We start from the raw sequence: 19,670 nt of genomic DNA, 5'->3' as shown, positions 1-19,670 counted from the left end.
CTAAAAAAAATGTCACAAGGGGTTCAAGAAGACAACATGTAGATAATGAGCTATGGGCAATCAAGCTATGCATCCCCCATTATACAACTCACCTGTGGTGGGAATACAGTTAAGGGGGTCCACGACAAAAAGCCGATATCCCTGACTCCTTGGCTAGCGTTAAAGACATTCTGAGCAACAGATTGTGAGACAGTCAAGAAACAGTAGACGGCCCGAGAAAGGAGAGAAGACAGATGGGGGGTTGCTTGTGTATTTTTTTGGAAGGAGATAAAATATTTTGGGTCTGGCTCCTCTGAAATTTCCAGGATCAGAGGTTATTTGAGAAAGTGAAGAAGACAGGACAGAATCTGAGTGGTGTAATAGGCCGGTTAGTTGTGGAGAGGGTTGCAAACACAGGCACAACCCTGTCACTTTATGAGTGTTGAGTCAAATGCATTAAAAATGATAGAAAACCTTGTCGCAGGAAAGAAATGAAGGTTCAGTATTTTTTTCCAAATCCATGACCAAATCAAATACATGTAAAGAAGAAACTTCCAAAAAAATTGCCAACTTGGATGATGTAGTGTGTCATGCTGTTCAGACAGAGACCTTGTATGGAAGCCACCTCGCACCTAAAGCAACCCAATGCCAAGGTGGAATTATAGAGCAGTAGAGGCACAATTTCCCATTGACACCTTTCTGCGGACCAGTGAATGCTTCATGACAGAAAACCGCCCTCCATATGATAATCATGTCTTTCTACTGCAATATTCATGTCCGTAATTAGATCCAGTCATATTCCTGATTTGATTCTTTTGCATATTGTGGCGGTTTGTGTGGCATGGAGCAAAATGTGAGAGAAAACCTTGTTATCACATGCCATAGAGTGCAAGCTTTCATGAAATGTGAGGAGTAGGCAACAAAGAAGAGAAGACTGAACAGTGCAGACTAATGCCTTTCACCACAGGATGAAATTGCTCCTTTACTATGCAAGTTTTTCCTTGTTTGGAAGTTCCTGCATTGTGGAACACTTCAGTGCACAACTACACTCCCTAAGCATGTGAGCATTTCTATCCAACTACACACACAGTGGTCACATAATGGTAGACTTCTAAATATTGCCCTTAAACATGAGTTAGCGCATGCATGCTCCCAGCTGCTGTTGCCTTGTACAGTGTGTTAATAAAAATTACAAATTCAGTGTTTGTCTTATGCAAGAGAAGTGGGTGCCAACCACAACTAAGCTCTTCACATAAGTGATCTTTCCCCCAACAACACAGGAGCCTTTCCTATGATTACAGTGAGTCAGACTCAGCTCAGCAGGCCTTCTTCTACTTACGTCAGCTGGGACCAGTAGGCTCCTGCCAAGGTGCTGGTTAAAAGAGAGGCACCAGGCTTCAGTGTACCCATTCATGCTGGGAACATACTTCTTTACTGTTTCATCATTGAGCCTGAGCCACACACCATCATCATTGTGGATCTACAGGAAAACAAGCAACAGAGCACAGCACAGCCATGCCGTCCCGTTACTATGGAAGCAAGAAGGGCAGCACACACTCACTCAGTCACTCACTCACTTGCTCGCACACTCACTCACACACTTCTGAGGCCACAGAAAAGTACTACAGATTACACAATGGTGCAAGTACTACATGAAGAAACATGTCAGTAGTGTTGCTATCAAAGTGTGAGTGCTCAGATATTGCGCAGGAGTGGTAAATAAACTTAATGCAAGCTATTTCACAGTTCTATCATAAAGTTTTTTATTTTATATTTTAACCCATTTCATCTGTTGCATGTATGGTGCCTTTTCTGTAGCCTCAGAATGCTTTGCAAGATAATGAAGCAACACAAAGTAAGAGCAACAAATTGATAAGCTTTAAAAGAAAGTACTTATCATTACTGTGAGAGGCAATTACATGATACACAGAAATCATTGAGGAAGAAATTACTGGTAACTGTTAATCCAGACAAAAAAGGATTGTAATATTTGTGATTTAGTCCTTATAGAGTCAAAGAAGAAATCAAATACAGGAATAGATTAAAAGTGGATCGTGCTTCTGCTAGTCTACGTATATTCCACCTGGTCTTAAATCAATTACCTCGTCAATGAAAGTGATGGTGCCATTGACATGCACTATGCCTATCTGTTCACTCTGCAGGGAGGGGTGACTACGCACACGCAGGCCTGCGCTGTCCTTGGACACAAATTTGCGGACCTGAGAGAAGCAGAGGGGAGATGGAGACCCGTGAGCGGCAGGAGCAAGGAACAGAAAGAAAAAAACAAAAGACAAGAAGTGCAGCAGGAAGAGAAAGTAGAAGAAGCCGGATAAGTTGACAGTGGGAGACGACATGCCTTAACCCACACAGAGCTTGCTTTCGAGTAAACACATACACACAGCAAAAGATGAGGAGATTTGGGCAGCTCTATTTTCAGGGCAACTTCGTTTTGATCCAGATTCTCCCATCTATGTCTGTACATACAGTGTTTATCAAAAGCGTTTGTGATATTGTTGATTGTTTCCCCATTATAGAGTTCAAATTGGTACATGTTTTAGAAAATGATGATGAGCATAATTTTGGTGCATTTTGGCATTTGTTTATCTAATTTTGTGTTATTTCCAAACACTTTTCCCTTGTATTAAACATAGTCAAACTAGGCAGCTTAAACAAACAACTAACTCTAATAGCAGCAGCAGTCAGTATGTTTACAGACACAAAACAACCAGCAAACTAAGAGTAACCAAACCCAGAGTCATTAGTCTCAAATATAGGGAAATACAAATGGACAAGACCAAAAAGAATACAAAAACTTTGGAGAGCTTAAAACCAGAGCCAACATCATAATCTCTAAGCACTAACATAATAAGCAAATTACAAATTTTACAAATATTTAGCCATAAATGTAATCATTACACTAGACTAAATGTTATTACTGGACAAGATGAAACAGATATTGCTCTAGAAAGCCAGCAGTTTGTTTATTTGCAAATATTTCTGTCTCTTTTCCTTGCTACATGTAAATGTCTGGATGTTTCCCTCTACAAAAGATGTCAGATTTCAGTGTAAATACCATGGGCAATATTATCATTCCATTTCACATTTCTGAAAGTGCCTTAGTTCAAGCAGGTCAAGTTACGAATTGTTGATAAAAGGTACACGACAGGACAAACTGTATCTGGTCTGTGTTGAATTCCATGGATGAGGGCATGCATGTTTTTTCTATTCATGTGTTTGTGTGTGTTCATGCCTCTGATGGTAAAGCAAAAGCTCACCTTGCTAGGCTGAGGTTCAGCCTTCGGTTTCACCATCTGAGTTCCTGGTGGTATCATACCTTTTGGAGGATCTTTGACTTCAACCTCCAAACCAGCATCTATATGAAAATGTTATTTACAGTTTAAAATGGTAATATATGGCAATACATTGTTATTTCTTTAGCATTTAAAAAAAAAAGAAGATTATAATCAACAGGCATTTAAACCGACTTACCGATTTCAATGCCATCAATAGTTACATGGATTGTATAGAGGCCAACTGCTCCTGGAGTCCAGTTAGCACTGTAGGTTCCATCAGTGTTGGCACGAATCAGCATGTTCTCACTGGGTCTGAGTGGGAAAATGATTAGTAATTAGTTTGTAACTAACCTGTGACTCGGTTTTTTTCCCAGTATGATCTCACTTACCTCTTTGGGGTGGGGGAGGCAAATCGCAGCTCTTCAAAGGAGTAGTTTTCATATGCCTAAAATCATAGGATGAGAAAAGGCATGACTGTGAAGGTAACAACAGAATCACTGCTCTACCTAAAACAAATTGCCAATAGAATTCAGTCATTCAAACTGAATCTTTATCAGTTGTTTTTTTAAATCTTTATGTCCATCCATGAAATGCTGTGAATTGTAATTTTGTGTGAATTCTTGGCAGAATTAATTGACATTTACTCTGATTAAATTGCCATTCATTTTTTTCCTAGACGAGACTAAGCAACTGTTTATGAACTGCAAACCTGAAACAACAGCATTGTAAGTCTAAGAGGGGGCACATGTTTATGCTGAAACTGACCATCTTTTTAAAAATATTTGACAAAATGGATGTGTCAACATCTGCAGGACTAACCTGCTATTGCCTACAGGTATCAAATAACTCTCCCTAGTGGAAAATCTGCAGCCAAATGAATGTTTATTATGAGTCTGTGAGTGAGTGATGCGTCAGTTACACAATGCTGACCTTCATCATGGTAATAGCAATGTATCGAGCTTCTTTCACAATCACAGGCTCATATGTGGACTCCAGCTTGGGCATTGGCAATCCTCCAAAGGTAAGGTCGGGTCCAGAGGACGAAGGGGAGGAGCTTCCAGGTAGGCGCTGGAGTTTCTTTACATTCTCAGGCTGCATTGACTTCTTTTGGGAAACGGGTACAGCCTTCACCTCCACCTGCACAAAACAAAAACACATTCAGAAAACTATAGAACACTGGTAAAATGGTAACGGATTTAAACAAGCAGCAGAAAAGCCAACACAAAATATCCCTAACCTTCATGTTGGGAACGTGCACCACATCTCCATACTGGTCTTTGGTCTGTACAACCACAGTAGCTGGCCATCCACAGCGTATATCATCTTTGTTCAGAATGAGAGACGTCTTCTGAGGGTCAGCATAAGAGTCTGGCTGCAGCCACCTGGATGTGCCAAAGAAAGAAGAAAAGGCCATGAATATGTAAACATACCTATATGTCAATAAATGAAAACTTAAAAGTCAAGTAATCTACAATGAAGCTGGATGTGACAAGAAACAGCCTGAGCTGCGCAGGCAAGTCACAGACTCTTACCTGGCCAAACGTCCTCCACTTGAATTCTGTACACAGGTGATGAAGTCCTCAAGGAAGGAGTGCTCGTTGGTTTGGAGATGAAGGGGCAAATTCCCCTCCAGGGCTTCAAGGATGGTAGGGGAGTGAGACAAGGCCAGACCCTTTCCCAGGATCCCTGAGTGGGACTTACACACCTGAAGTGAGTGTAAATGAAGTGAGAATGAAGCAGAGAAAAATTCTGAAGAGATGTCTTTATTCAAAACGAAAACCAGTTTTTCATATCATATCCCTAAATTTAACAGATCACGTACCTGTAAAGAGGCTTCTTCAAGAATCTCAAGATCCTCCTCTAATTCATTGCCTTAAAGGGAAAAGATTAGAGAAGCATATGTACAGTTCATTTAAGATGCCATACAAGATTAATCTGCTTTTTCCCTAAATTTAGTCCAATCACACTCTCTTATCCAGTTTTACATACCAAGTGGGAGGGCGAGGTCTTTCTTCATCAGAGCTGCAGCACAGACGCTGCCCAGGAAGGCTAACTCTTTCTCTAGTTGGATGATACCCTGTAATGTCATAAATGCCTTGTAAGAAATGTAGTTTTTATAATGGCACAGGATGAAGCACAAGCGAAGCGTCACAAGATTTATTCATGATACTTCACAGGAGTGACTGTACCTCATCAGCGCCCGGGTTGAACTCATATCCCACTGCCACACACTTAAAGCCGTAGAAGCAAGCTTTCTCATCTTTGACATAATCTGAGGCCGTTTCCAGTGAGAAGAGAACTTCATTTCCTGAAAATGGAGATAAAAGAAAAAATATAATAGCTTCTTTGTTTTTTGCAATTTAACTTTATATATGTTAAACTTGAAGGTGTGTGTCCATTAAAAGCTGAACTGCTAAGCTTCTCTTGCCTGGCAGCACAAGCACGGTGGTTGGCCAGCCTGTGATGCCTGAAAACTTCTTCAGCTCAGTCCAGGTGTTGATGGTGTCATGCATCAGAGGTTTGCCTCCCAGGCTGGACAGGTGGAGAGTTCTGCTTGGGATGAGCAGGCGGAGGACGTCCTCTGGCTGTGCAGTGCCACACTGTGGATCAAACTCAATGGTGGTCCAACGAACACACTCTGGAAATGATACCTGAGGCAAGGTGAGAGAGAGAGCAAGGCTGATTTTAACTGACGGTTACGTCTTCAAATGTATGTTACCTACTAATAAATTAGAGGATGGTACCTTACCTTGTATTGTGTGACACCTGCTTGCTTGTAAGGGTGATCACTCTCCATTACAGAGTAGTAGTTGGAGGTGGTACAAGCTGACAAGCCCTGTTCAGGCTGGTTGCCAGTCGTGCTGTCTGTCGATTGGTTGGGATTGAAGGTGGGTGGGGCGTATTTTTGGTTGAGTGCAGAGACAGCAGGTAACAGCTCCTGGACCAGTCCAAAGACCTCCACAGCAGCCTGGATGAGAAAGGGGAGACATTTGAGTTCAATTCCTCATTAAAAAGAGTATCATTGACATGAAAGATTTTCACTCCTGCTTTAACCACCCACCTTAGGTACAGATGCAGCCACCGGGCCAATGTAGGCCAAAATAAGGGGCAGGAGCATGGAGAACAAGCTGGAGGAACTTAATAATTCAGGAATATCATCCACTGTTAAGAACAAAGGAAACAAATAAAGGGTTAGGGTTAGGTTGAATGTATTCAATCTAAATTCAATCAATTTACCCATGCTTCTGTAAGTTGGCTGTGCTTACCATCGACAGCAAATGCCCTGTGAAGCAGGTCCTTTGCAGCTCTGACCACAGCACTGACGACAGATAGGGATCGGCTGCAGTTCTTGTCTTCCTCATTGGCTTTGCTGAGCAGCTGAGACTGGAGGTCGCCATCATACTCACTCCTTCCATGATGACAAAAATCATGAGTCAGAAAAAACAAACACTCCACAGTCAAGATATTACATAACTCTAGCTCTTTATCTTTACCTGTAGTAAAGGATCTGGGGGATCTGTCCTCTGGTCTGGTTGGTCCCATTGCTACTCAAGCTGCAAGTGCTGAAAGTGAAGGACACACCATCCGAGCACTGCACTGTGGTCATGCCTCCATCCCCATTAGCTGTCCTGCTGCCGTAATTTCGCAATCTCACAGCATACTTTACCCCTTCCTGCAACCGTTTAAAAAAAAAAGAATCACTGCGTGTCTAACAAACCAGCTAATAAATGAATTAAAGCAGACAGTAGTCACAGTAACAGCACCTTAAGTGGCACAGCTTTGTCTAGGCGAATCTCAGCAATGTCACTAGGAGAGTCATCAGTGCTGTAGGTGCCCTTGACCAGCTCAAGAGATGTCCACCTGTGAGAATGTGCCGAGTCCCCTGGGTGCTCTGTCTGTGCCTGAAGGGTGTGGGTACAAAACAATGACATAACAAAGCATTAAAATTTGTTAAGCAATGCCAGGAGACAATATAGCTAAATTACAGCTAAAAATTATTTGCTTATCACTTACATCATCAGCCAACACTTCTAGTTCATACTCATGAATGCCCCCTCCTCCATAGACACAGACGCCCACTAGCACAACCCCTGGCTTGTCCACAGTCATACAGATGGCATCCGGTGAGCCATTGCCTGTGTTCCAGCTCCGGCCCTGGCTTGTTTTAGTGAAGCGGTTGGGAGATGCTTTCACAGAGTGGAGTGAGTTCAGACCGTCAACCTTAAGAGCAAGAATACATTACACAAAGTTACTTCATAACAACGTACAGCTGAAAAACCCATTTTAATGATGTTTTTACTACAAAAGTGACAACATAATACTAGTAATTAATCTAAATCATTTTCTGTTTCCTGTGCATAAATATTACTTCAAAATGTTAAAGCAGCATTCCATGAGTGAGGACAAAGCACAAAAAACAGTGTTAGGACTCTATGTATAAGGAATGTTACCTTAATGCAAAGAGCAGCAATGTAGTTTATTTCGATATTTAAAAAGCGCAAAGAGACAATGCATGCTTTCTACAAAATACATTAATTAAGTGAATGAGAAATAAGAATAAGCCATGTTTAGCTTGTGTAAATTAAAATACTATTTATAACCAGCCTGCTGACAACAGAGAGCCAGACATAGCTGCAGAGAGACTTATCTAGGTGCTCTTGGGAGGATGAGTCGTTTCCCTGACAACAGACTATGGAGAAAAACAGTGATGTCGAAGGCTGTCGTCGAGTGACGGTTACTGTGACAACCAGAGCTAAGGAATGTTGTTTGGAATACACGGGTATGAGCGTAAATAGAAAAATTATGATGATTTTATGAATAGTGTAAAAGAAGCAGAGTGACCAATATCTGCCCCGGTTATATGAATGACAGCAGAACAATACAGAAAAGCCAATGCACCCCTTTTTATAAAAAAAATTTTCCATAATAATAAAGACACCAACTGATTCAAAGGAAGATGGCTGTCACAGTGACAATTTACGTCAATAACAAAATTGTCTTAAAAATAAAAATGATGCCATGAGGAAACAGGAAAAAAAATAAGGAAAGCATTTTGTAACTGAAGGACCTGATCTACAGCTTGCAGCTCAACAAGAGCAAACATAAAGCACAACATGATTCTGTGTATTTTTTTTTAAAGAACACTATGTTTGGTATATGTATGCCACGGACACACCCTGTGTCCTGACCTATGTTGTGAGCACGCCTGGGGGGAATATGAGTTACCTCAGAGCCGAGGGCGGAGGCAGTGAGCTCGGAGACAATAGAGGCCAGCAGGCCACAGGTGTTGGAGACCAGGTGTGGAGAGAACAGCTCCACCTCTTTCCTCAAACTCTTCCTCACGGGCAGCACAACAATCACCAGCATCTTCTCTAACACCTCACGAAAACTGGTCATGCCCATCAAGTTCTCCTCCGTCTGCAGGGGCAAAATATTATTCTAGGGTACAATAAAAGTGCCTGCACCCATAATAACTGATATCTGAAGTAAAGAAAACAACATGCAAATACTTACATGGCTTAGTTTCTCCATATGGGCCACCAACAGGGGGAAGCGGTGTGCAAGGGCCGAGTCATTCTCTGTGCTGACCTGTTTGACCAGTGAGCGCAGCAGCACCTCCCCGTCATACGCAATGGGCAGGATGGACGTCAGCTTTACTGAAGTGTTACAGAGAGCTGACATCACAGCTGCCAGCAAACGGCTGCTGGATGTGCGAAAGTTGGCTTCCGCAATGTCCTGAAAAACAGAGAATACATTTCAAATCCATTTTCTTCAACTCAGCTGATATTTTTCCAACAATCAGGGAAATATTGTCGGGGACAATGATGAATAGGCTTTTAGCAGTCACTCCAGATACGAGTAACATGTCTGCTTCTGATAAAGATATGTATATCAAATAAATGTAATATTATAAAATATAATATTATCCTATAAATAAAAAGGGATTATAAGTGCAAGAAGAAAACTAGGAAACATTAATGTTTCAAGGATATGGTTACAGTTTTAGGAAAGATGGCTGTTCTTTTCTGCATCATCATAGATCAACTGATCAGCTGAAAATGGAAAATATTACATGCAGCCCTATTTATAACATCTTTCGGGTATAGTGGCAAGGCCTACAGTGAGAGTTAGAGAGTGAGTTAGAAGATGCTTTGCAGACTAATTACCTGGTCAAGACAGTTCAGTAGATCACAGAGGCAGGCCCACTGCAGAGCTGGGGTTGGATAGAATGAATGAAAGCAGGCAGTAAAAGTGTTATGACACTCCTGCAGCACAGCTTCCAGCAGGGTGAGAGGCTGAGACAAGTAGCCCTGGGGGTCATTGTCCAGCTTGGTCAGGCAATTGTCCATGCCTTCTGACAGGATCTTCTTCAGGAGGCTGCGTGTCTTTCCCACACACTCAGCCAGCTTGCTCGACTCCTCCACCACAGCTTTGGTGCTGGCTAGAAATCAAACAGCAGACAATTGCAAATCACATCAAAGGTTTCACTATTATCAAGATGTTTTTTTGGATAGAGAAAATTCTAGAAGTTTTCAATTTTATACAAGATATGATATATAAAAACAATCTAGAGGGTGAAGCATGTACAAGTAGTAAATGACAGATTGCATTATGATATTAATCTAAGATAGAGTTCTCAACAGGCCTGAAAATTACAACCCGACCCGACCCGGCCTGCAGGTCTTTAAGACCAAACCGGTCCCGGCCCGACACACCAGCATTAATTGTCTGGCCCGGCCCGAAATCCCCCGCCCCCACACCTTCCCATTGATCGAAGCGCGGTGTTTTCTTTGCAGAGGGAGACGGGCGCTGCTGCTGCAGCATCCGTCTCCTGGCAAGCGTTATCTGGGTCCTCCGGTACCGGAGGAAAGTTAACAGGTGGGACTTCACGTACTGTTGTACATTTTCCCTTTGGTCAGTGGGCAGCATCCACAACTTGTGGAATTTGGGCCACAGGAGTGTTACAGCTTTGTAGAGATCGGTTATGGACTTTTTTTTCCCCCAACTGGTGCGAATGCCGTTGACGCACAGCTGCGCTTGTGGGCATTTTGCTGGCAGTGATGTCTGAGTGGTTCTGCCCGTAGCAGCACAAGATGCAGAGTGGGATATTTCTATTTATGAGCATCATATAAAAGGGTTCCAAAAATGACAATAACATGCCCAAATTGTCGGGGGTTACGCACGCAACAGCGTCAGGTCTGCCCCTCTCCATCAAGCAGGCAGCGAGATTTACTCTTCACCACACATGAACAGTGATGATTCACAACAAACAACATATAATTTACAACCTGCAAGAAACGTGTTTTATTGAGCGGAAAAATGGAAGCCCGAGGTCCGACCTGACACTACCCGCATCTAAGATGATTTAATTATTCTTCAGTTAGAATGTATGTCTACACTAATAGAAAAAAAGTACATTCTTGCTTATTCTTAATTAAAAAGCCCTTTTTGCTGAGAATACACCAATAGATAATAATAGATGAAATACTTCCAAGTTCTGTGTTTCTACCTGCAATAGGAAAGATCTCACAGATGTAGACCCTGAGCAAACGTAGGCAGCATGTGCCAACAAAGCGCAGTCTCTCTAGGTCAAGCAGGGTGGCTGTGTACTGAAAGCCCTTCAGCCCTCGCAGCTCCTCCACACCCAAAACCAAGGTAGTCCAACTCCAGTGTAGGATACTGAGCAGAGACTCAAAACACTCCTGTGAAGACACAGAGGCAGACACCAAGTCACACATGGGTCTATGAAAGCTACATTGCTTAGGGAGAAACAAAGAGGAGACCAGACACAACCGAAAACATAGCGACAGTACTTACCACTGACACTGTTCGAGCAAAGGAGCGTTTAAGGATATGGACTGGTTCACTAGTCTGCTGTTTTCCTTTAGATGCATTGCCATCATTAGAAGGAAGCCTGAAGTTATGAACACGAGAGAACAATCCAAATCATATATTTGACAAGTCTCTACACAAAATAATCTAATATTACAGGTAAGGAATTGTGACGAACTTTACTAGCCTGTAAAGTAGCTGGGGTATTTGTCCCGCATTAACGTCCGTCCCATTGTTCGACTTCTTAGAGCTTTTGAACTGAAAGACCACACTGAAAAGGAACAAAAAAAACATATTTTAATCCTCACATTGTCTAAATGGGCTCAAATTACAAAAAAGAAAGTTTAAAAGTGATTAAGTTTGAATGCAATTTTACCCATCGTCTGTGGTAATTGTAGCCTGTCCATGAGAGCCACAGTCACTGCTAGGACCTGACACTCTGGCCCACGCCACATACCACCAACCCAGCTGCAGCAGCACAGGCTCATCAAACATCATGGCATATTTCTCCCTTCAAATAAAACACCATTATTCAAATATCAGTTGCAATTATATCAATTCTGAATTTCTTTTCATAAATACTGAAACAGTCATAAACAGTACCTGGCAGCACAGTCGTAGGCCAGTACGTCAGTCTCAGCCAGCAGATCACCATCTGTCTCATGGTCACCCCCATCAGGTCCCAGCTCAAAAAGCTGCACAACAAGACATGTTTAAAATATTTTCAATAACTAATTTGTGAACATCTTGTATACTATCCTTATTTTCTTCAGGTGGTGTGCTTCCTACAGCTTATTTACCCTAGCTCTTCAATTAATATGGTCAAGCTACTACATACACAATTATGTGTTTCTTACATTTTCTTAATAATTATATACATATTTTTCCGATAGCTTCCATGACTCCAAACAATGGCATAATGTATTACTGCCCTAGACAAACAAGAGAAACCCCTTTGTATTGGATTTAAGTGTTTCTTATTTAGTTTACAGGAAGCTTTATACAAAAATATTTTGTCAAGAAAAATAAAAAGGAGTATCAAGTTGTGAGTGACTACTTTTTAAAAAAAAAAAGGAAAAAAAAGCTGCATCGCTCTTAAAGCACTTTCACAATATTGACATGTTTTGTACATATTAGCAGCACTAATACTTAACTTAGCTGGCTTTAATTAAGACAAAAATATGCAATGGAAAATGAAAATGAACAAATGGCCCAGAGTAAGACAATAGTGCTCACCTTGATCTTGGCAGTGTACTCCCCACGACCCCCAAACAGGCCAAGGCCACCCAACAGGATGTCAGCATCAGCACAGAAGCGGATGGCCTCCACAGAGTGGGCTGAGTAACCCCACCCACCACCATGACCTACAAGATCACACATGGGATCAATAAAAAAGGGACAGTCTGTACAGGGTACACTGTTCATTTACAAGGACATTTACCCATTAATGAACATTTTTACTTGCAGTAACAGTTTGATTTGTTAAATAGACAAGATCAAATCAAAACCTAAAATAACCAAATGAGTTTTCATTATGTGTTCTGTAGTAGCCCACTTACTTTCGAAGCGGTTCACCACACTGTAGTCTTCTTTAGAGTAGACCTTCATCACTGCCTGGGTCTCTTCCTCTGCACTGGCTACGCCCATCTTTAGCTCCTGCATGGCCGCCAAAGTGTCCAGGCAACCTAAATGCACACACCAGTATATTTATTGGCATCTAACGGTGACTCACATCACAGTTCCTAAGCCACAGTTACCACTCTGACAAAACGTGTAACTGTATGTCTGGCTATGACCTTCACTGCAAAATAGAACTTCCATGAGCTACAGGGACTAAACTGTCACCAGCTCAGAACAGGGGATTCATGATGAATTTGACTTAAATACACACACAGGTCCATTGACCCATCAACTTATGTGTAGTAGCACTCATTTAAGTGTTATGAGATATTAATAAAATACTTTAATGACTGAATGGTTAGTGCAGAGGTATACCGAGGATGTGTAGGGCTCCGTGAGAGCGAGTGGTCGTTGCATGTGATCCTGAGGGCAAAGCAAGCTCTGGACTGAGGATGCTACAGCGAGCCTGTAGATCTGTAGCAGAGGGCATCCTGGCATCAGCAATCACCGCATTGTAGCACCACATCTCTCTCAAAGCAGGCAAGAACCTAGAAATATAGGGGGGTAGAACAATGAGGGGAATAATGATTATGTCACATTATACGACTATGTATATGTCATATACACTGTATGGCTATGTAACTATTAAGAGAAATTAATCACTGGACTGACCTCCATACGACATCATACACAGGGTCCAGACACAAGCCAAATCCCTGCAAGTCCTCCTGCTCAGAGTCATTGAAGGTCCTGCAGCTTCCATCCATTTTGTTTATAAGCAAGCATTTAAATGGAGGTGGCTCAGACACAGAGGAGGGCACAAGGCCAATAATGTGTTTGCTGGCAAAGATCTCTGAAGTAGCCAGGACATGGGAGTTGATAAGAGCCTCATCGATCCGAAGGAATGTCTGGTCTCCACTGGCACCAATCCAGGTAGCTTTTCGTCCATATTTGGCACCGATGTTGGGCATCGGAGAGGGCTTGGCGTTCCAGTAGGGCATGTCTACAATGGGCCGGCCAAGCTGCCCTTTCTGGACAACAAGAAGACAAAAATATATATTGAAATATTTACCCTGTAGAACATTTTGTGGCTACTTTCTACAAATTAGAAACTAAAGTACACTTCAAGGGTAATCTCTAATTATGTATGAAAAATTACCTTTGGTATTTCAAGAAATTGCACATTAATTGAGAAAACTAGTTTGTTACTAATGTTATCAGGAATAATATTTTTCTTACAGAGAAGCTGCCAAATGTGAAGACCTGCCCATCCATGAGGAGAACGGCTGTGTGGTTACTGCCTGCTGTCACCTGGACACTCGGACATGTAAGGGCCTGCACCAGAGTTGGAGAACCCCTAGCAAGTAGGAACATGGTGTTTAGATTGTGTTTCCACAAAAAGTGCAGTAAGATTGCAACATAATTTAAAATAAATACTGAAATGATGAAAACATTTTCAAAAAACAAATATTTTGACAACATTTGTGAATGGTAACTGAAACATTGGATTCTATCTTCTTGTAATATGTTTTTGTATATTATGAATCATTTATGTCACTAGAAAATTGAATGTGAATCAACAGAAGCAGTACCTGGAGTTGACATCTCCATGTCCGAGCTGCCCATGTTGGCCGTAACCAAATGTATAGACATCTCCATTTTCCATCAACACCACTGTAAAGCAATATAAACAAGGCTCTTAGGTAACCCACTTTCTTTACACCAAGGTCAGAGGTTATCCATGGTGAATGTTTTAAAAATGTTCTTTTGACAAAGCTTCCGAGATAACCAATGAGAAACAGCAGAAAAAAGTAAACCTACCTGAGTGGTGGAACCCGCAGCTGACCTGCACAGCCCGCAGCTCACAGTCAAATCTCACTGCTCCTGGAGGGTAGGTGGTTATTTTGCTGGCATCTTTCTCTCCCCGTTCACTGCTACCATCTACAAAGTAAACACTCAGGTCAGCACAATACAGCAAAGAGGGAGAGACTGACGTTTAGTAGCAACTTCAGACCGCTGAGGTTGATGTCTCTGCACAGTCCTGGAAAAAAGAACTGGAGGGAAAAGTGGAAAAATAGGAAAAGCATGCCCAAAAAAAAGGAGGGAACAACACCTCTATGACAGAAAGGCTTTTGGCAACCAGTCGCATTACAGATGGACAGATTGTTCGTTTTCCATCTTTTAATAAGGAAAAGGAAATCTGGTTTACCCAGAGCCCTGTGGTAGAGGTTGACGTTGTGTGGGTGAGTGGGGGAAGTTGAAAAGAGACCCATGCATTGCATTGCAGTAAATGTGACTGTCAATACCTTTTTGGACCAGGAACCAGCTTACTGTGTTGTGGCTGGAACCGAGGCCAGCCAGATGACATAACAAGCCCAGCTGCAGTGCTTGCACTTCACAGTAAATGTAAAATAAATACCAACTGACTCATGGCCCAAAGATTCAAAGGAGAGGGTTGAAAGTTCAGCTCATGAACAAACCTGTTACTGAGTGCACGGATGTGATTGTGATGTCTAAAACTCACAAAGATGCTATGGAAATCCAGTCAAGAACAATAGGTGAAGAGATTTAGGGATATTTAGGGGACACATTCTTGTTCATGAGTAGCATGAAGAGAGGTCCTCAAATCACCTCAGATCAATGGCGAAGATACAACTGAGCATCAACTATGATGAAAGAAAATATATTCTGCAAAATAGAACAGCGCTGATTTCTGTGGCATTACACGCCCATTTAAAAACATAACAGTGGTAAAAAAAAAAAAAAACACTTAAACTTAACAAAGAGTTTCTATTGATATGTTCAACTTGTACATGTTAAGGAGAAAGGGCACATTATCATTAAAGCTAGTCACTAAACATCAGGCCCAACCAATGACATATTACTACAGAGTCAGACCAACCTGTGCCACCTAGCAGTGAGAAAAGTCACAGCAGCAGCAGTTAAGGTGGGTAAGATGTAGACATAAATGGAGCATTTTTATATTTCTTGTGTGAGTTGATGTATATGTTATATGAAGCATATTGTCCCGTGTATAACAATATAATATAATATTATTGTAATAATAATAATACTAATAACAATAACAATGATGATAATAATAATGCTAATAATAATAACAATAATAATAAAATGGTTAAAAATGTGTTTATGGTTCTGTAAGTGCCACTCTGTGTCCTCTGCCCTAGTTAAAAAAAATCCAACAGCACAGCCACAATTTTCTACCAAAGAAAGAACACAAAGGGGGCTGAGATAGAGAGGAAAACAATAAAACAATAAAACATTGTTCTGTCATCTGTCATTGCTGTACTATAATTGAATAATTAATGCAGGTATTAATCATATTATCATGGTTCACACCTGGCAACAATTTTTCTATGTCTCAGGGAGAAGTGCCTTATTTTTAGAAGTTTCTAAACACGGTTATTAAATATTTTTTGAAGCTAACAACTCTGCTTCCTTCGTGTGCGGCTTGTCAGCTTGTTATTCATCAAAGTTTGCTCTCCACAGTGCTCAATGTTTTGTAAATGCTGCAACTGTACACACAAAGTGACAAATGGGCAGCTAAGGGAGTGATGGCAAATCCAGTTAGACAAGAACATTGGTTTATATTTAAGTCTGAACAAAAGCAGTGGGCAGAGCAGGCGTCCTACTCTGAGGATTGGGACTGTTAAACCAGAGAATGGACTAGTATAACAAAGCAAATCTTTATTATACCTTGGTTCATGTCTATGCCATCATAACATAACACAACATAAAATAATCAATAATCAAAAAAATGACACCTTTAGAAAAGACTGGACTTTAACCTGGTCTAAAGGCTCAGTCATATCCCCACCACTGTGAGTCACAGCATGTACTTGGTGCTAACAGGCTACACTTTATGTTACCATGAGACCTGGTGAAGACACAAGAGTCCTGCTTTCAGAGAGTGAGAGAGGAGGTGGGCGGGACAGCCAGATTGGGAGATGAGTCAAGTGGGTGTCTCTGCACCCGTTCAGTTAGTGAAGACCATAGTACCTTTGTGCTTGTCCCGTTTATGCCTTAGTGCCTGAAGGGGTCTTATTCTGGCTAGGACCTGCTCACGTTGGTTCATAAAAATGGGACCAGGAAAAACAAGGGGGCCTGGGGGAGAAAGAAACTTTCACATGCATGCACAATGCTCACAAATGGGAAAGAACACATGAAAATACTACACCACAACTATACACACACACATTAAAAAATATAAAGACACAAGCAAGGGGGAAGTCACCAAGGCACAACACCCAAGCTCACAGAGCATGTGAAAGTTATCTGGCACTTAACAGGGTGGGTCTAAGGTAAACTTTGCCCTATTCATTAACTCCCCTACACTTGTCTGTCTATGTCGAATGACCACAAAAATCCTAACCCTTTAAAGCCAACAAAGCCTGTTCAGCCTTTTCCTAAACCATTCTGTCTCGCCTTGATCCATACCTCGGCCTTCCTCCAGCCTATGCCGGCGGTTGATCCTCTGTCGTTTCTCCTCCTGACGGATCTGAATGTGTTCCTCAATGTTCACTCCTGGAGGGGGAGGGACAGGCACAGCTGAAAACACAAAAGGCCCCGGGGGAACAGGCAGCCCAGACAGGATGCAGGAAAGATGGAGCAGAGCAGAACAAAACAAGACACACATCAATGAAAGATGGAGAGAATGCGATGGAGAAGCAATGGCTCTGCACAACACATGAACAAAGTGAAGGTAACATGACAACAAGTGTGCAAAAGCACTGCTTCCAAGCAAATGCAACGGACACAAAGTTTGACATGTGCAACCTAAGTAGCAGCACACTGGCACAAGACAGGATATACGGCTTATACACATATATTCATTGTGACTGAATTATGGAAGCTTAAACATACAGCAGACCAACAAAAAATCTTACATCAAGATCATAAATGAAAAGATGCATAATAAGTGCAACATACGATCACTTATCAGATGTTGTGCTTTCGAGCAATATGTAAACAGATCAACCGGGGACACTGATGAGATGTAAAAAAAAACAGGGTGGGACATATGTCAGACGGGGTTGTCAGTGGGCATACCAAGCAGCAGGTCCAGTGGAATCATCTCCTTCACAGCATCAAAGATGCCTCTCTGTCTCGCCTCCTGACCATCAAGCTCACGGGCACAGGCTTTGCAACAGCCACATGCTGAACAACCAGACTCTCCAGACCCACAGCCACAGATACTGATCAATGGGGAAAATGAAATAACAAAAGATTACAGATTATCCACATAGTCAGTTGACTCCAGGCTCCAGACAGCACAATATCAGTGTGTCCTCTTACCCTCCAGGTACTCTGTCTGGCCGTCCACTGCTGACACAGCTGGCACCGTAGCCAGTGCAGTCTCCGCATACCGTGCAGACCATGCACTGGTCCAGCTTCCACTTGTGCATGCCTGGCTGGCACATCATGCTCTTCTCTTCCTTCTCCTCCAGCTCATCCTCCAGGTCTTCATCCATGGCTGTGGCCATGTTCTCCACACCAAACGCTATACAAGCATAAGGGCAGAAGAATGAATGCACCATAAAGCATTTCAATATTTGAATACTGTATGTATATGTAGTCTATGACACTTCATGTTTTTAGGTTACAGCACCTTTCCCCGTCTGGTTCATGGATCCAGTGTCTCGGCCACATTGGCCTTTGTTATTCACACCAAATGTCCAAACTTCACCACTCTTGGTCAGGACACAAGTATGGGCCTTTCCCATGGCAACCTGAGTTACAAAGTGACCTTTCAGGTCTGTCACCTGACCTGTGAAGAGGAGAGTGGTGGTTTCAAACCAAAGTTTATTTGATAATTATTTCAATCAATAACATAAAAAATATATATCTTCTCAACTCAACTCACAGGTACTGTCACTATAAATAGCATCTTTGCCAAACATGTAGAGCTCTCCATCTTTGGTGACAATGCTGCTGCTGCCATTGTTGCATGCTGTATACACTGCCGTTTTGGTCTCTAGTTTGATCATCTTCTTGGGTTTGTACGGCTTGGGCTGCCGCCGGCTTTTAGCTGAAAGGGAAAACAAAACAGATCAACTCCAGAGATTCAAATCAGATCAACCTGATTCTGTGCTCACTGAAAATTTTACAGAATCAACTGTTTAATTGTTTTAAGATTGTCAAAAAGTGACTTACTAGACTCGCCATCCTCTCCCTTGCTGGCAGAACCTGTAAAGAACACACTTCCGTCTTCGGCAACAAGTAGTGCATGGGAACCATCATGACCAACTGAGAACTGGATGATCTTCGGAGACTTGGTAACAGGCAGTTCCACCCATTTTCCTGCTGATGGGCCACCCTGCTTTATACCAAGGCTCTGGTACTTTCCTGTATAGTAGATCTATTTTATAAAAAAAAAAAAAAAAAGGAGGATGAGGAAGGATGTAAAATGTAGTGAAAGAAGAAAAACTCATAAGAAGAAAAGTAAAAAAATTAAAGGCCATTATTGAGAAGAGCAGGATGTAATGTAATGTTTAAATCTTTTAAGTGCTGCAGCAAAGGTTGAGCAACAATCAATTTTTGGACAATGCTGTGTTGTTTACCAGAGTCATCTGCGGCAGCAACAGATTTTCTCTTGTGTGTTTATGGGTGTGCTGCACTGTGGTATCAGATCTAAAACAGCAGGGGCAACTTGTGATGACACACGTATACTGACTGTTGCTGGGAGTTAAGCAAATTTTATCACTCAAATCATTTGACATTCATTTGCCAATTACACAACAACAACAACATGTGTCATGCAGAAAGAACAGCAGCCTTTAAGGCCTAAAACTGTGGGCCTTTGTAGTATCACAAGTATTGAGGGAGCTTTGTGCCAAGACACAGGTCAGCTGCTCCTATTTTTACCCATCCAGCCTCTTTAGGTTAGGGTAATCTGTAGATAAAGTGCTCTGACAGATTAGGCCT

The 19,670-nt window shown here is 41.9% G+C and overlaps 1 protein-coding gene across 25 annotated transcripts in view; it reads right to left on the bottom strand.

Annotated features, from left to right (window-relative positions):
• mycbp2 (MYC binding protein 2) overlaps positions 1–19,670 on the bottom strand; it is a 53,995-nt gene that overhangs the window by 18,522 nt on the left and 15,803 nt on the right. For 10 of the 25 annotated variants that reach the window (XM_058622246.1, XM_058622254.1, XM_058622248.1 and 7 more), the window contains exons 12-52: positions 18,900–19,104; positions 18,610–18,774; positions 18,355–18,513; positions 18,042–18,246; positions 17,796–17,941; positions 17,184–17,294; positions 16,746–16,850; positions 14,547–14,666; positions 14,318–14,399; positions 13,965–14,082; positions 13,398–13,756; positions 13,101–13,273; positions 12,665–12,790; positions 12,342–12,469; positions 11,709–11,800; positions 11,482–11,616; positions 11,284–11,376; positions 11,091–11,187; positions 10,783–10,975; positions 9,440–9,714; positions 8,787–9,008; positions 8,499–8,690; positions 7,287–7,493; positions 7,037–7,174; positions 6,767–6,945; positions 6,539–6,681; positions 6,334–6,434; positions 6,022–6,240; positions 5,701–5,923; positions 5,462–5,580; positions 5,262–5,349; positions 5,095–5,144; positions 4,805–4,977; positions 4,510–4,654; positions 4,203–4,409; positions 3,662–3,717; positions 3,469–3,584; positions 3,255–3,352; positions 2,082–2,198; positions 1,319–1,459; positions 93–170 (exon numbers count right to left, since the gene is read on the bottom strand). In XM_058622246.1, the coding sequence (XP_058478229.1) occupies positions 93–170; positions 1,319–1,459; positions 2,082–2,198; positions 3,255–3,352; positions 3,469–3,584; positions 3,662–3,717; positions 4,203–4,409; positions 4,510–4,654; positions 4,805–4,977; positions 5,095–5,144; positions 5,262–5,349; positions 5,462–5,580; positions 5,701–5,923; positions 6,022–6,240; positions 6,334–6,434; positions 6,539–6,681; positions 6,767–6,945; positions 7,037–7,174; positions 7,287–7,493; positions 8,499–8,690; positions 8,787–9,008; positions 9,440–9,714; positions 10,783–10,975; positions 11,091–11,187; positions 11,284–11,376; positions 11,482–11,616; positions 11,709–11,800; positions 12,342–12,469; positions 12,665–12,790; positions 13,101–13,273; positions 13,398–13,756; positions 13,965–14,082; positions 14,318–14,399; positions 14,547–14,666; positions 16,746–16,850; positions 17,184–17,294; positions 17,796–17,941; positions 18,042–18,246; positions 18,355–18,513; positions 18,610–18,774; positions 18,900–19,104 (6,099 nt within the window). The remainder of the gene's footprint in view (positions 1–92; positions 171–1,318; positions 1,460–2,081; positions 2,199–3,254; positions 3,353–3,468; positions 3,585–3,661; positions 3,718–4,202; positions 4,410–4,509; positions 4,655–4,804; positions 4,978–5,094; positions 5,145–5,261; positions 5,350–5,461; positions 5,581–5,700; positions 5,924–6,021; positions 6,241–6,333; positions 6,435–6,538; positions 6,682–6,766; positions 6,946–7,036; positions 7,175–7,286; positions 7,494–8,498; positions 8,691–8,786; positions 9,009–9,439; positions 9,715–10,782; positions 10,976–11,090; positions 11,188–11,283; positions 11,377–11,481; positions 11,617–11,708; positions 11,801–12,341; positions 12,470–12,664; positions 12,791–13,100; positions 13,274–13,397; positions 13,757–13,964; positions 14,083–14,317; positions 14,400–14,546; positions 14,667–16,745; positions 16,851–17,183; positions 17,295–17,795; positions 17,942–18,041; positions 18,247–18,354; positions 18,514–18,609; positions 18,775–18,899; positions 19,105–19,670) is intronic. The other 15 variants (XM_058622269.1, XM_058622247.1, XM_058622256.1 and 12 more) reach the window with 8 other exon arrangements.

The sequence above is a fragment of the Solea solea genome, chromosome 2 (assembly GCF_958295425.1).
Source record: "Solea solea chromosome 2, fSolSol10.1, whole genome shotgun sequence".
Lineage (NCBI taxonomy): Eukaryota > Metazoa > Chordata > Actinopteri > Pleuronectiformes > Soleidae > Solea > Solea solea.
The sequence above is the reverse complement of the archived record's forward strand: the minus strand, read 5'-3'. Positions and strand labels throughout refer to the sequence as shown.